The sequence below is a fragment of the Cajanus cajan genome, chromosome 6, assembly GCF_000230855.2.
Source record: "Cajanus cajan strain Asha chromosome 6, NIPB_CcT2T_4, whole genome shotgun sequence".
NCBI lineage: Eukaryota > Viridiplantae > Streptophyta > Magnoliopsida > Fabales > Fabaceae > Cajanus > Cajanus cajan.
Window position 1 is genome coordinate 8156763 of NC_138522.1, and position 16564 is coordinate 8173326.

General features: G+C 30.9%; 1 protein-coding gene across 2 annotated transcripts; it reads right to left on the reverse strand.

Annotated features, from left to right (window-relative positions):
- Positions 1-3224: 3224 nt before the first annotated feature.
- Positions 3225-9101, reverse strand: LOC109811079 (E3 ubiquitin-protein ligase SIS3). 2 transcript variants are annotated; one of them, XM_083076666.1, is made up of 10 exons: positions 8788-9101; positions 8675-8713; positions 8439-8505; positions 8236-8309; positions 7457-7589; positions 7274-7366; positions 7007-7072; positions 4928-5044; positions 4354-4467; positions 3225-4007 (listed from the first exon to the last, which is right to left on the reverse strand). In XM_083076666.1, the coding sequence occupies exons 1-10, from the start codon at positions 8814-8816 to the stop codon at positions 3624-3626; spliced, it is 1116 nt and encodes a 371-aa protein (XP_082932792.1). In that variant the 5' UTR covers positions 8817-9101; the 3' UTR covers positions 3225-3623. The 2 variants fall into 2 exon arrangements, with proteins under 2 accessions (XP_082932792.1, XP_020230298.1); XM_020374709.3 differs by having other exon boundaries at positions 7451-7589; positions 8788-9098.
- Positions 9102-16564: the final 7463 nt, after the last annotated feature.

Sequence of the window (16564 nt, forward strand, 5' to 3'; positions counted from 1 at the left end):
AGTTTTCTTCTAGTTAAAATGCAGACCTCTTGTTGTTCTTCATGATTTACAACTTGCCCTCGTGTCTTAATCAGATTCCAAAGTCACTCTTCATCTTATTCATAATAACGTGGTCTAGACTCATCCGTATGAATAGATCATATATTATGTGTTCTTTTTAAGATCATCCTTAGCATGTTACTTTCATTTACATATGACAATGAGATTAGTGAAGTGAGTATGATAGAGGTTGGTAAGCATATATCCATCATCGTCCCCATTCTCGATATTAAATCAGGTATTATTCATATTCGTTCCCATACTTGATCAAATCGAGTATTCTCCATCAAAGTCAAAGTGAGTTCAAATACTACTCACAAGTACGAATTTACTTAACATCCCTATATTAGATGGACAGTGGGGTACTTGTTTCCGTCCTATCAGGTACAAATTTGCACCATACCCACCTTATACTTGCACAAAGTTTATAATACCCACAAATATTCATTAATATTTGAACATTTTTAAAAAAATTAAAAAAATATTGCAAGTAAATTTAAACTTGTATTTGACATTAACTCTATTAAAATATTTAAAATAAACAATTGATATCAATTTTTGAACTTTCATTTAACGTTAATTTTATTAAAATATTAAAATAATATAAATAAACATAAGATAAACATAAAGATATTTAAGTAATTTTACTTAGTGGGTTCTGCGGTATGAATATTACCATACTAGCCTCCAACCAATTTATAAAAAGATAGAAAAATACTTTTACATGTTATTTGCAGATATTTATTTAAGCTATCTATTTATTATCTATGATAGATTTTATTTGCAAACATCCATCATACAATTATTTTTTTTATCCCTACCTTTATTCATGTTTATTCATTTAGGTTACCTATTTATTATCTATGACTAATTTTATCCAAAAATATTCATTAGTACAAGTTTTTTTTGTTATCCCTACCTTCATTCATGTCTAATTCATGTCTATAAACATGTCTAATTCATCCGTATAGAGAGGTAAATGCTTGTGCCAACTCATTGGCAAAACTTGGGATGACTTTTTTTTATCTCCATGTGTTTGTTGTTCATAGCCATTGTCCTTTTACTATTTAATTATTACTAGTGGTAGATGCTTCAAGCACTCATTTCACTAGAGTTGTCTAGCTTTCTTTTGTATTTATTTCCCAATGATGATGATGATAAAAAAAAAAACCAAATCTCTATCTAAGACAAATAACATTTCTCTTATGTGATATTAAGGGAGCAATTTATTTTTGTTTCGACCATAAGTTCACTAACATCGTTAAAGTCATCGTATTTGAGATATTATTCGTTGAGTTGTTGTGATTTTGTTTTTGAAAATACATCTTAGAGGGTTAAGGAGGGAGGGTATTTATAAATTATTCTTAATTTCAATTTCTAAGTAATGTGTGACTTTTAGGTATAACAGAATAAGTCCCTCAATTGAGTTTAAGGGGGCAAGAATGGTTTGAGCCCTCTTTCTAGCATCAATGTTCCGACTGTAAGCCCCCTGACATCGTTAGGGTCACCACATTTGAGGTATTATTTGCTTTGAATGCTTGTTCAGTCATTACAATTTTGTTTTTGAAAAGACACATAAATATGTTAAGGAGAGAGAGTGTTTACAAATTATCCTTAGCTTTAATTTCTAAGTGATATAGGACTTTTAAGCATATCAAAACAAGTCCCACAAGTAGACAACACCTCAAAAGTGGTAACCCTAATGATGTTAACAAACGTTGAAATATTCATTAAAAGGAGAGCTCAAGCAACTTTTACCCATTAGCCTTGACTAAAGGTAGGGGTGGAGGGAGGGGGGACCTAAAGGGGCCATGGTCCCCCCATTTTTTAAAAATGAGTCAAAAAAAATTTTAAAATTTTTTTTGGCTCCCTAAAATTTATTAAAATATATATATATATATATATATATATATATATATATTATAGATCGATAGATAAAAATTATCATATTAGTTTGTATTTATAGAAAGAAAAAGAGATAAAAGAAGTATAAATTATTTATAATGTTAAAATATTTACTAATAAAAATTGTCCCCCTTTAACATAATGCTCTAGCTCTTAACATAATGCTCTGACTCTACCCCTAATTGAAAAGTTTGTTTTAATATGCCTAAAGATTTTATATCGCTTAAGGGTCACGATCAAAGGTTGTTTATAAATACTTTATTCCTTAACCTACCGAAACACTTTTTCAACAACAAAATTATAAAGGTCCAACAAGTATCAAAATAAATAATGCTTCAAACAGGATGATTCCAATGATGTCAATGAAATTACGGTCAAAACAATTTTTTTTCAGCAATACTACATTGAAATAATATACACAAAAATTAGATTGGCAAGACCATAAGAAAAATAATATAAATAAAAAATAATCTCAAAAAATGGAAGTATTTTAAATGAAGAAAATAAAATAAAAAATAAACTAACCTATATAACTAAAGTAACTAAATTGTTTTAATAATTATCTCAAAAAAATTGTTTTAGTAAAAACCCAGACCACACAAATTAAAAGTACAATATACAAAACATGTAAGCAATCAATTCAATCATGGCTAAATGTAAGCATCACACTACTAATTCACAATATTATTAAATTGATTAGAAATTATAAACTCATAAATGAAACTCATTAAATAGGAATTTATTTTCACAAAAATTTATAACTTTCAATTAACAATAAAAAATAGTTTTAAAACGGCTGAAGTAGAGAGTACATTACTAACATTTCCATTCACACTATATTTTACAACTATATTATATAGTTTCGTTTCATTGATTTTTCTGATCCTAATCTCATTACTAATTAGGTGGCACTTACTAATTGTTAACCCTGTCCTAGCGCGTCACTGTCAGAAAGTATTTGACCAGGCACTACAGTGTTTTCACACCACGTAATTGAATGGGCGAAAATCCAAGCTCCATGTGGAGAGTTTATAACCCTTGAAACAAACAAGTGGAATATTTGTGCATTGACGATTATTAGTGACCACAATAATTCCAAAAGTTGCACGCATCGAGATGACAGGGGCTAGGAAAGAGCCACCTCAAGTTTTAGAAGTATAAAAAAATAAATCCTCATCTTGAGATGCTGATCGTGTCTTTTGTGCGTCTATGGTGTCACCTCAGCAACAAAGTCCCTAGCAATAAACTCGACATCATACCATGTAGTATATTTGAAGATATTTCTCATACGAAAGCTTTAGAGATGTCGGATTTGATTTAACAAACTTCCAAAACATAAAAACAGTTAAAGGGATTCTTACCCCCAAGAAGTAAATCCAAAGTAGGAAACAAGTATTCAATATACAATTCTTAGAATTTTCAACTCTGTTGACGGTTATTAAATCACCAGAATTGCACGTCTGCAGCTCTGACCTATGTTAGCCAAGTAAGTCTTATTTCAACAAGGTCCCTCAAAAAGGAAGCTGACCCATTTCTTTATGAATCAGACCGGAAAGAATCTCGTTACACTATGCACCATTTTTAAAGGTTCAGGCAATGAATGGATACGGATATGTATCCAGCAGCTTCTCACGAATGGGGTAAAAATATAACAGAAGTTGGGCAATGTGAAAGTATGTCTAACTTTGTGCAGATGAGAGAGTAACAGAAGTGGCCTGATCTCGAGTTGAAATATTAGGAGTCACAACAGATCCAACACCATTTTCAGCATTATCCAAAGCGTTGTCTGTCTCACCAACTGGTCCAGCAATTTCAGCACATACTGGGCGGAGAATCCCTTGTAATCTCAACAGATAACTCTGACTAGAAGCTTGGTCTGTCACATGTCTGCTCGTCACAGCAGTGGCAGAAGACTGTTCAGACTCGGTGCGGATGTTAGACAGAGCACTTAGATCAAGATTCGGAAATACTGAGCAACGGCACCGAGGACAATTCACATTAAGCCGAAGCCACTCATCAATGCATTCAACATGAAAATTATGAGCACAGGGCAGGCCACGGACCTGCACCGCGTTAAGTTAGAAGCTAATTTCCAATTGCTCGTAATGCTATTAATATATATTTTTTTAAAATATCTTTATAATTTCTCACATTTAGAATAAGTTTGTTTTTATCCCTTTGTTTTTAATCCTGTAATTTCAACAATTCTTGTTATTGTTCCTTAGGTACTCAAATTTAGACTAAAATAAGACTTTCAAATTATAGGAACTAAAAAAATAAATTTTAAATTTAAGGGATAAAAACAAATTTATCTCATTTAATAAACTAAAATATATTTAAGCCATATTTTTTTTTTCTTCTATTGCTGAATAAGGCCGCATAGGTACTCAGATGGAACAAAAAGCATACCTGATTCCCTACATGGAACTCTTCTAAACAGATGAGGCATTCACTGCAATTAGTAGGAATAGCATTTAACCTGAACGATGGGAGTTCCTGAATTAAAGCTTCAACTGCTTCTCTCTGCACCCAACTCAGACAAGAAACATAGCTATCAGCATTCGACAATGAAACTGAAAATAAATATATAGAAGGTATATTTACCAGAAATATGTATCCACAAAAGGATATTCAAATAAGAGATATCAAATAAACATATTGCACAAATAATTCTAACCAACACATTGATAAAAAAAACACAAGGTAGTGGCATGAATAATTCATCGGGCAAACCAGGCAACAAATTTCACTAAAATTGCTTAATTAAAATCTACAGGACCAAAATCATACAATTAGAATATTTGAGGGATAAAAAATGCAATTAAGGCTTTCAATTATTATGATATAAATTTTGTTTCAAATCAAATATCCCGTGCATCCCAGGGGTAACTATACTAGTTCAGCTTGGACAGAATAGCACTAATTGATGCTTTACATGAGTTTCAACGTGATCAAGACATATAGAAATATAAACTAAAATAACCTGGGCTGGAGTTAGGTAAAGTCCAGGATGATAGGCAGCATCTTGGGCCATGCTCCTTGTTTCTTGACCTGCAGCTTCAAATGCCCAATCAGGTACTCGGATCATTTCAACTACAACCTAACAAAAACACAACATCAATTGTTATCAATACCATCCAGTTGTCCTGAATTTTGGAGAATCACACAGATATGTAGATTTTTTTTTTTGGTGGGGGGTGGGGGTGGGGGTGGGGGTGGGGGTGGGGGTGGCGGGGGGGGGGGGGGGGGGGGGGGGGTAGGATTTGAAATTTTAACCCTACAAAATCAGCTTGTAAAATAAGGGTTGTTTTCCACTTATATTCCAATAACCCTCTCATGGCCACTACTATTGAGTTTGCATGTGGATAAATGTATCTAGGATAAGCTCTAATATCATCTTAGAATGTGAGATGGAGTTCAACTCAATCTTAAAAAATCGATTTTTAAGATGAAAATTACCACCACTTGTATATTTTATTTTGGTCTAACGAGTAGTCAATGTGGGGGACCTCCAAGACACCCCCTTCTACCGAAGACTAGACATCTTGAGCATGAACTCAACATTTGGGGGGAGGAAGATTTGAAATTTTAACCCTACAAAATCAGCTTGTAAGATGAAGTTTGTTATCCACTTATATTTCAATACACCCTCTCATGGCCACTACTATTGAGTTTGCACATGGATAAATGTATCTAGGATAAACTCTAATATCATCTTAGAATGTGAGATGGAGTTCAACTCAATCTTACAAATCGATTTTTAAGATGAAAATTACCACCACTTATATATAATATTTTGGTCCAACGAGTAGTCAATGTGGGGGGATCTCCAACACACCCTTTCGTACCGAAGACAAGACATCTTGAGTATGAACTCAACATTTGTGGATGGTCCGATAATGACCCGATAACATGTGACCTAATAGGTCTAACAACTATTGCGAGGATAGGCTTTAATAACAACTTAAGAATATGAATTTGGATTTAACTCAACTTTACAAAATTGACTTTATACACTATTTTGGTCATCTCACTAATCGAAGTAAGATCTTCAATATACTTTCTCATGCCAAGGACTGAACATCTTGGGTGCGAAGTTTGCAATTCTAGACATCCACGAGTGGTCTGACAGTAGCCCAATAGCGGATAACAAGATAGGCTCAACAACAATTGCTAGGATAGAGTCTAATGCAATATTAAGAAAGTAAATTTGAATCTAACTCAACCTTACAAACACAAACTAAACACCCTATTAGATTGCTATGGATTCCCCCATGAACCCCGTATATGCAACATCTTTGAAATGATGAGACACCCCATTAGAAAAACGTATTCCCTCAAACCTCTAGAAAGAACATGGCAGCTGACCATACTTTCTTCATAGCTTGAAGCTAATCCCACAAAATTTGTAGAGGATATTGAGTTTGCATGAGATAGTGAGATATGTGACAAAAATTGATACACCTTGTAATTTTACAATATTGTTACAACATAACAAGGTGCCATGTCTCAGTTACAAAGTGCATTATAGGAGATATAAGGACAGTTGAAAGGACAGCTAACCATAAATCTAACAGAGAAAGAAAGCAGAATTTAATAGGCATCCAGAAGCATTAAACTGCAATAAAGTAAGCATATGAAACAGAAAATTTGCATAAAACAAAGAATCTAAAATGTTAGTAAGAAGTCTCCGAAGGGACAACTTCTTAGATTCATCTTTGCCAGAATAATTAAGTACATAAGAACAAAATGACTACATGGTTCCAAAATCAAAGCAAGAAAAAATTAAGTGGGATTAAAGCATCATAGACTTATCATAGCTCCAATAACATGCCAGATTCCAGTTATTTTGAACATTAACAAATATTACACAACTACAGATTCAAGAAATACAAAATAATCAAATCCTTTATTATCCTTTCCTTTTCGTAGGGAGAAAAGTGGAAGGGCATTTCTTTCCACACCATTCAGGATATCATGCCACGAAAAGATTGAGTTTCCATGTGTCATTAACTACCACGCCAAGTCTCTAACATATAACCACAGTAAATATAGAACTTACCCCAAATGAAGATACAGGGATGCCCTCTTGAGCACCTAACAAGTGTGCTTGTCTTCGTTTCAACCACTGAAGACAATTAAACAAACCAAAGTGAAAACAAAAGAGAAGTACATACAAGAAATAATGAAGGAGACTACTATTTTTCTGCAGACATGTGCAGTTGATAGGTCGACCATAAACAAGAAAAGCATCACATGCAGAAAAGAAAAAAGTTTTGTAGCATGGAAAATGAGAATAAGTCATAGAAACACCCACAGCACCACTAACCTTCCCCATTGCCATGCAAGCAATACAAAGGAGTCCACAGTAGCTAAAAACTAACCAGATAAGGAAGCCCCATTTCTGCCCCCCTCCAGGCAACTGTACACAATTTTTGGAGTAAGCATCATAAACTTGTTTACAAAGTCAAAAGTACCATTGAGAATGAAAAAAAGTAAAACGCACGCAGACTTTAGTGTTGCTGAACCACAGGCTACCAATTATTGTCCAGGCCCAAAGAAATGGATAGAGAAGTAATGCAAGGATTGAAAGTACAACTACTCTTCCACAGAAACGAGCATATCTCTGTGGCCACCCAAAATCTCTAGAAACATAGAAAACGAGTGGAAAATAGAAACAACTGAATCAGTAATGGGATTAGAAAAATTACTAAATTACCAGAACCATTTCGAGAAGTTTTATTTAATGAAACCAAAGAAGTCAGTTGAGTACTTGAGTTGAGACATGAATGATCTTGAACTTGGGTATTGACACTTGGCAGTTAAGTAAAATTCAGAGAAATGATACTCAGGAAACTTAGTATTCCCGAATTTTAAATATAAACGATAAGTTTTCATAAATCCCTGGTGAGATCAGAGGACTATACTTTCAAGAAATTCTCCTGTCGACTTCCACAGTACAGTTTTAAACTAAGTCAGGCCACAAGTGCTGCCTAATGTAATTCAAGCAAATAACTATACTGCCTCTAACAACCTTTCACTCGAATAATAAGTGATATCCTTATTAAACAGACATATTAATATCATGTAGATTTATACCAATGCCATTCAGCGTGAACAAGAATCTTAATTAAAACATGAAAATAATGAAATATGATGACTCGTAGATCACCAATTAATCGCAATCTAATTTCATCCGGGCTTCCGGTATTAACGCACACATCTCCATTCAATTTGGAAGAAATCCAAAAAAACAATAACCTCCAAAGTTAAAAGATTGGAATGTCTTACAAACCCATTCCCGAAGCAAGCCCGTTATCAACAAACATCAAAAGCCGGAAAGTGAAAACAGTAGCGTAGTCAACCTGAACAATCGAAACCATAATAATAAAAATAAAAAATAAAGCATAATTTTTTAGTCAAACCTTCTATCTTATCAAGAAAAGAAAACTAGTAATCAAAAAAATTAAACAAAGCTAAAATCAGGAACCCACCACAATCCATATGTGCAAAGGGTATCTACAAGATTGGTAACGCTTCCAATTAATTGCAACAATAGCTCTATTAAGTCAAAATGGTCAAAGAAAACACATTCACAATCCATATGCTGACTTCAATGTTATAATCAATTACAGAAATGAAAAAAAAAATTTCCTCATGGAAATTAAGAATTTAGAAGAATCAAAGGAAAACTAGGAGAATCCAATAAAAGGGGGGTTTTGAAGGATACATGCTGGCGGCAAGCATGGACAAGAAAAAGCCATCGAACCTGCGAGCAGCGTGATGTGCATGTGAAATTGGGGTAAAATTGGAAGGATTGAAGAAAGAAAGATTGAGACGAACCATTTGAAATTGACGCCTCTGATGGCCATGGGGGTGATGGGTAAACCCTAAAACGAAGCGATGTCGTATCCAGCGATCGCGGTTATGTGACAGTGGACAATGCATGGGTGTGACAGAGAGCAATTGGAGTGGGGTGTTTCGTGAAACATTGAAACAAGAACATCGAAGATCAGAGAGAAAGTGTGCAGTGAGGAGATCTTAACTGAACTGTGTTCAGTGTCAGGTCAGAAATAGGTATAATTATTCCCCAGAGATTAGATTTCTACATTTTATCATGTAATAAAGGAGAGATTATTATTTTTGTTGTTAATGGATCACTCATCAATACCAAGATTTGAACATAAAATCTAATTCATATCATTTTGACTCTATTATTAAACTAATTTTTTCGTTTTTCAAAAGTTTTTGACTAGTTATAATTTTACATAACTTTTTGGTTGTGTTTCTAATTCTTACAAGAACTTGGAATGTGAATACTTTGTTTGAAGTTATCATCTATTGGCTCAATCCAACGAGAAAAATTTGAGGGTTATTACATTACATGATGTTGTACTTTGTCTATCATTAATATCTACTACCTTTTAATGAAACAACTTATAATTTAGCCAAACAATTTAAACACTTAATGGAAAGCCCTTTGTGCAAATCTATTAGAGATTACCAAATATTTGGAATGTTCCATTATTAATATAAAAAAATGTTCATTTTTATGAGTTATATTTTTTATATTTCAAAATTAATAAATTTACATATTTATATATTGATATTAATGTATAGAAGGAAAACTCAAATTTGTTCAAGTAAAAGAAAAATCACTAATAATAGTTTTATATATTATTTAAAGATGATACTTAGAGAAATTTTTTACAAACACTTTGAAACATAGTTTTAAGAATTGACTCATATTGATCGATCGAGCAAATTCAACTAAAAATCAATGAATCTACTATTTCAAACATTATATCTGATTAAATATGTCATCAACTCAATAATAACTAGTATGATCTGGCCAATTTTATGGGCGAACCGCTAAATTGATGAGTTACAAGTTAAATCAGTCTCATCACTTTATGTTACTAAAGTTGTCACATAAAGCTACACACATTGATATACTCAACAAAAAAAGTACTAGTAAAAGGTTTTTAGCATGATCTAAACACAATCCACAGTCATTTGAGGAGAAATGCCTTACCATTTGAATCATACATTTTAATATGTTGTTATTTTTTAAATATATGATATTTATATAATATTGAATCTATTTTATTTGACACCATTTAACTCTTTAATAATCACTAAACTAACTATAATTTAGTTGTTCTGTCGATATTAAATTAAATACAATTTTTTTGAAAGTTTTTTTTAAGGTATAGTATGAATTTTATTAAAATTAATAGTCATGATATGAATACTTTTTTTAAAAAAAAAATCAATGGAGACCAAGTCATGTAATTTAATGAGTGACTCATCAATTCGACCTATAATCCACTAACTCAATACTCTAATTGATTCGATGATCGATCCTATTTTTAAAATATTGCTTTGAAATATATAAACATTCTAAAGGATTTTAATAATTATGATTATTTTTAATTATATAATAAATATTTGCAAAATTATTTTGTATAATATTTATTGACAAATATATGTTTTTGATATTTTGATATATATATATATATATATATATTTGTTGGAGAAGTATGATTTAAGTTATAAGACTTTATATATGTTGTTTTATGTATTATTTTATTTTATATTTGTTTTAATTAAAAGAAAAGGGAGTTAAGTTTTTAAAAGAAAGGTTTTAAGAAGGGGTAGTCAATGTACGTTTTACACTATCAGTATTTTCTTTAAGTTTTTGTGCTTTAAAGGTTGGGAGAACTAAAGATCATTGAAGATCACCCAGAGATTTACACCCTATTCATCAAGGTAAGGGGAAGTGAATAATCTCGCTCTAAGCATGAGATATATGTTGGATAGTGAAATTAACCTCCAATATCTATCTTTCTTGTATGTGTTGTATGAGGGAGCAATTCCTATTTATAATCTTAACTTGTGTTTTTGTATTCTATGTCATTCTTTGGTATTTTAGTTGATGTTATTGATTGGTATGTATGTTTAATTGTATGTAATTACTAATCTTTTGAATCTTGGATTGACCATGGGTTCATGTGGGAACCCTAAGGAATGAATGAGTTGAGTTAATAATAAATAATTAAGATGCGTATGAAAGAATATGTAATTGGTGGTTTAATTGTATAAATTTAGGCTTTAATTGTGAATTTAGAATAAGAGTTTAGAGGTGAAACTCATTCTTCAAACAAATTTTTGAATGGTTTTGGAGCTCTATTTTGATAGCACAACCATGCTTATTGTGAAGCATGTTCATGCTTAAATAAGCACACCCGTGCTAAATTTATGTATGCCTATGCACCCTTTAAAAGTTTTAATTGGCTTTTGTGGTCTTCATGTTGTATAACTAGGTGTTAGCTTTCAAATGCCTTGAGATCACCTAAAAAGGAAGTCTAGAACTTGAGTTATGGTCAAATCAATGGGTGGAAGTCAAGTTGTTAAATTTAGGTTGAAACTTGTATTTTTGTAATTTTTAAAAAATATGGAAGAATCAACTCTTAAGGTCAACATAGAAGTTTTAAATAATTGTCTTAACTTTCTAAAAAAATTAAGATCAACTTGATAGCTTGTATATAGCTCTAGATATCATATATGGGCCATACGAGGTCATACAAGATTAAGTTATAGAAATGCAATTTGCAATGGTGATTGTGAATGGCTTTGTCCGGTAAGTGTTTGATCTTATGAATGGTTTGAAGTACCAATATCAATATTTAGGAAAGATAAATAATGAGAGAGAATAATTATGAATAAGTTATGATGGAAGTTAATTGTTAATGACTTGAGGTGTTTTGGAATAACAATACCTAAGAAATTAATGTTTGATATAAAAAAGATTGATAGACTAGTTAAGTTATTAATTTAAATGCTTAGTTTGATGTTGATCTCTTAGGTACTATGGTTGAGGCATTAACATATGATTGGGTGATTTTATAATGATTCTATCTTGAAGTGTATCATATAATGTTGTGTAATTGTTGTGTTTGAACTAAGAACATGTGACTATTGTGAGATACAATGTGTTGAGTTTTTGTGTGGACCATGTGATGATCACATGATGTAAAGTATAAGTTGAGGCATAACAAGGATGAAGTCTGGGCATGTTGGCCTAATAGTGATATGAGTAATACGTGTATATTATGTACATGTGATAATGTGACATGATATTGCATCAGGCCTTATGTGACATTCATGATATGCATAAGTATTTTGATGGGTATGATACATAATATGTTGTTAAGGAAGGGCCCTTCTTATGTAAAGCTTGGAGATTCATGACTTTGGGGACAATAGGGTTTGGGTTCCCTAGTTCTGTCTGTTTGTGTGCATGGGATAAAACTTACACGATATTGTTGTCCCAACGTACCCTGGTGTATCTCCTCTTAGTGTAGAGTGCGATGAAGGTGTGACCTGATATGTTCTCATAAGCTACCCTTTGTGTGCTTTCAAGCAAGAGGTAAATCGATGTGATTTTACTAGCACCACATTCATATGCACATTGAAGTCCATGTGCATTGCATTACGTATGTTAATGTGTAATTGTGTGATGAACCATATTGTGACTCCAGGGTTGAATATGCTACACTATCTTGTCATTGATATATATTATTGTTCTTATATCTTGTAATTGTGTGTTTGACTATCTGGTTATATTCTACGTTGTAAGATAGAGTGAAATGTTTCTCACTCCCTTTTTCCTTGTTGTGTCTTGTGCATGTTGTTGTAGTTGAGGGTCATCACGACGTTGATGATGTTGGAGAAGAGACCAAGACCTTGTGTTGAGTTTTATGCTCTGATAGAATATGACATCAGAGTATAGCTAGGATTTGAGATTATAATGTTTAGTTATGTTTAGGCATAATGTTAGACTTCATTTGATATTATTTATTTTTCATTAGACACACGTGTTGGAGTAAAGATAGCGTTATCAAATAACTATAAAAATTAATAGATTTTTCCTTAGATTTGTAATATAGGGAATAACTTAGATTTTTTTTCCTCAAAGACACAAGTCAATTAAATATGAATTTATCTAACAATTGTTAGAAGGGAATTTTTGAACAGAAAAACAATAATTTTAATTGTAAAATGTAAAACAAAAATTAATAAAAAAAATTGTATCAATTCAAGATTTCATTCCTTACGACGAAATTTTCACGATTTAAAATATAATATAAATTTAAGTAACATTAAATCAACACTAACATAATTAAAATGTAGATCTAAATATATATCTATTGGATTTCAAAAAAATGTGAAACACAATTGTGATCTCATAATTTTCGTGAAATTCAAGAATAATGAATGATTAATTTAGATTATTTTATATCTAGATCTAGATCCAAAAATAAACTTAAATCTCAATTCTAGATCGAATTAAAATGAAATTCATAATCATGAAAATAAAAATTAAATTTAGAATAGAGAAGAAGATGAAGAGAATTCGTATGGTAAAAATAGATCGAGAACTCAAATTTTACCGTAGTTCATGAAATCTTGAATTGATCGAATGAATAGCCATGCATCTCCATTGAGTATTTGTAGTTCATTTGTTTAAAAAATGTGGAGAGAAAATCTATGAGAGAGAAAGATAATTTTAGAGAAACTTGAAGAGGAAACAACTCTAAAATCTAAAAAATGAGAAGAAAAAATGTACATAACAAATCTCAAATACCTATTTAAAGACCAAATTAGTGGGTCTAATTAGAATATTTACAAGATTTGACCCATTAATCAACTAATTAACAAGGTTAAACTCCTAATACAATAACTTCTTAAAGAAAATCCAAAATAAAGTGTAGAGACATAACATTGTGGCACATTGTTTGACTCGAAGATGTCTAAAATGGGTGAAACGACCAATAGAGAAGTTATATAGCTCTATCTGTTTAGTTTTCCAAGGACATCAAGAGCGTCTTATTCTAATTTTGAAAACTCAAGGTATGACCTACACAAGACAACATGTCAAATTGGACAAAAATTACAAAAATTAACTAAAATTTAGAATTGAAATCAAAATAGTCTACTAAAACAAATGTCAATCAATTCATTAATTTAAAATACTTATAAATATCAAATAATTCATATTTTATACTAGAACATATATCAATTATGCATTATCAAGTAACACTTCTTCTAGTTGTTTTAGTTGATTTCATTCGGTTAACTTTCTTCTTTATAAATTATGCTTCTTAAATTTCAATTCATATGCTTATTATAATATGCGAGGTGACAGGTGTCACACCCTGCCTCACCTCGCTCCCTTTTTTTTTATTACATTCTTCAAGTTATCTATTACTTTTTTTAGTGAGAGAAATTCAACAATAAAGATTTTAAGTTATACCTCTCAATCTATAATATCACTATTGGATTACAACCAATGAGATGGGTGTAATAAAATATTATTCTAATTTTATAAAATATTATTGATACCATTCTAATTTAATATATTTAAAAAAAAATAACTTATAGAACATTCTTCTAAAAATTCAACATTAACATAATATAGCAATGTTTATAATAAATTAAAAAAAATTGTAGATGATGTATTTCCTTTTGTTATATAATAGCAAGCTAAAATGATTAGTATTAATAGAGTTGCATGAATACTAAAGACTAAACCAATAACTTCAATTGCTAAAGAAGTTATAAGGTCATTAATAAAGTTTTACATGTCATGAAAGCAAAAAAGCCAAGTGAGGAAAAAGAACCTTTTTTTGAGCAAGATAACGGAATAACACAAATTAGTTGTAATGAAGTTGAATTTTATTGAGTAACTTCACAAGATAATTTTGTTATTTGTTTCATGTGTCGAAACAAATTCTCCAAATTAAAATTTTTTTAGATGTTATATTTTTTTTAGTGCTATTGTGTGATGGAATCACACCTATGGGTCACAACCGAAAGGAATTAAAAGAAGTGAGTTAGACTTAAAGGAAGAATCCCAAACTCATGTTGACCTTTAAGTTATTTTAGTAGTTCATTTTCTCTTCTTTGAAAATATTTATTTGCAAATACTTTCTTTTATTTTTGACCTTGTATTTTTGGATCAATTAAATTAGAAATTTATTTCCTTGTATTTTTGCCTTTATAGGTGTATTCAGTATTTTAATGGAGGTATAACTAGTATTTGAAATATGTGTTTCTTTGACTTGTTTGGGCCAAAAGAGTGAGGAGTCTTTTTTCCACTAGTTCGAACTCCATTTATGGTCCTCACACTCTCTTGTTGGCTTCACACATTATCCACCAAGTCATATATTTCACACATTAATCACATCTTTTACATATTTGCTTTTACACCCCTTTTCTTACTACCACACCCCACAACACACTTTTTGGCCATGCCATGTGCCAAACATTCATTTGTTCTTCTAGATCTAGGATTTGGATGTTCACTTTAGGAGGAAAATTCAAATTTGAATTTCAAATTTTAACTAAGGTTGGTTGACTTGAGTATAAGTTAACTTAACATTGGTTACACCTAACCATAGCTTAACTTGCACCACAAACTACTATACTCTATATAAACATGTATTCATTCTCTTGGACATCACTTTTGAATCATATACAAGATTGGGATTGAATTTTCTCTCAACTTCAAGAGTTTTAAGAATTTTTCTCTTTGAATGTAATTCCATCAGAATCTTTTATCAAGGATCATTTCCCTGTAGTAAGAAATCTCCTTGACTTATCTTTACCACTAAAGTAACACCACCATTTCTCTTCTTATCAATCATTTTGCGAGTTCATTTTTTTTAAAGAACATTGTGGATGAAAGATCAAGAGAATAGGAAGAAGTTAAGAGAAAAAGTTCATCATCCTTGAAGTTAATTCCATTATTCTTTTGTATCTAAAGCAAGGTCACCTCCATGAAGTTGAAAAATTATTGTCTTTGCTCCTTATATTTTCATCATGTTCATATGAGTTCTTATATGTCTTGTTGAGTTTAAGTTGTGATAAATCTAGTCTTTGTATGCTAAATATTGGACCTACTTTTATGTCTTGAAAAAATTTTGATTGTTTTTTTTAGATCTAGTCTTATATGAATAATATATTATTGTATGCTTTTTAGGATATATATGTTATGATTTGAAAATATATATAAAAGAAATTATGTAAAATATCATTTTTATTTTGAAATTTATATACAAACATGTTATTTTAGAGTTATGTGTAGTTCTTTATTGTCATCATTCATGAATATATTAATATTTTTTTTTAATTTTATATGATATATTAATAAGTGGATCAATATTATTTAATTTTAAAAATTAAAATGATCAAATTTGAATAAAAACTTAAGTTGCAAAATAGATGAAAACTAAATTTAAGCCTAATGTTTTTTTTCCCCTTTCTAATAATGCAAGATGTAATTATCATTACCAGTACCTTGCTTTGACCGAAACATTTATCTTAAAAATTGAACGGCATTTCAGCATGTGCGATCCGATATGTGTCAGGTATAGATAACTGCGGTGCACGCAATACCACGGGATAATTTTGTTTAATTTGGAGTAAGTACGTTTTATTACTATTAATTTCATACTACTTTAAATTTCATTTTAAAAAATAGTGCAAATTAATGAAGTTATAAATTTTATAATGATTTTACAGTAATTTATAATCAACTTGAAAAATTATAAAT

What these genes read in the sequence shown, in the direction of transcription:
- LOC109811079 (XM_020374709.3), bottom strand. Translation starts at nt 8,816, where the DNA reads ATGGCCATCAGAGGCGTCAATTTCAAATG. An exon ending in CTTTGCACATATGGATTGTG is followed by an intron (nt 8,310 to 8,438) that starts GTGGGTTCCTGA and finishes TCGATTGTTCAG; the next exon opens with GTTGACTACGCTACTGTTTT. An exon ending in TCAGCAACACTAAAGTCTGC is followed by an intron (nt 7,367 to 7,450) that starts GTGCGTTTTACT and finishes AATTGTGTACAG; the next exon opens with TTGCCTGGAGGGGGGCAGAA.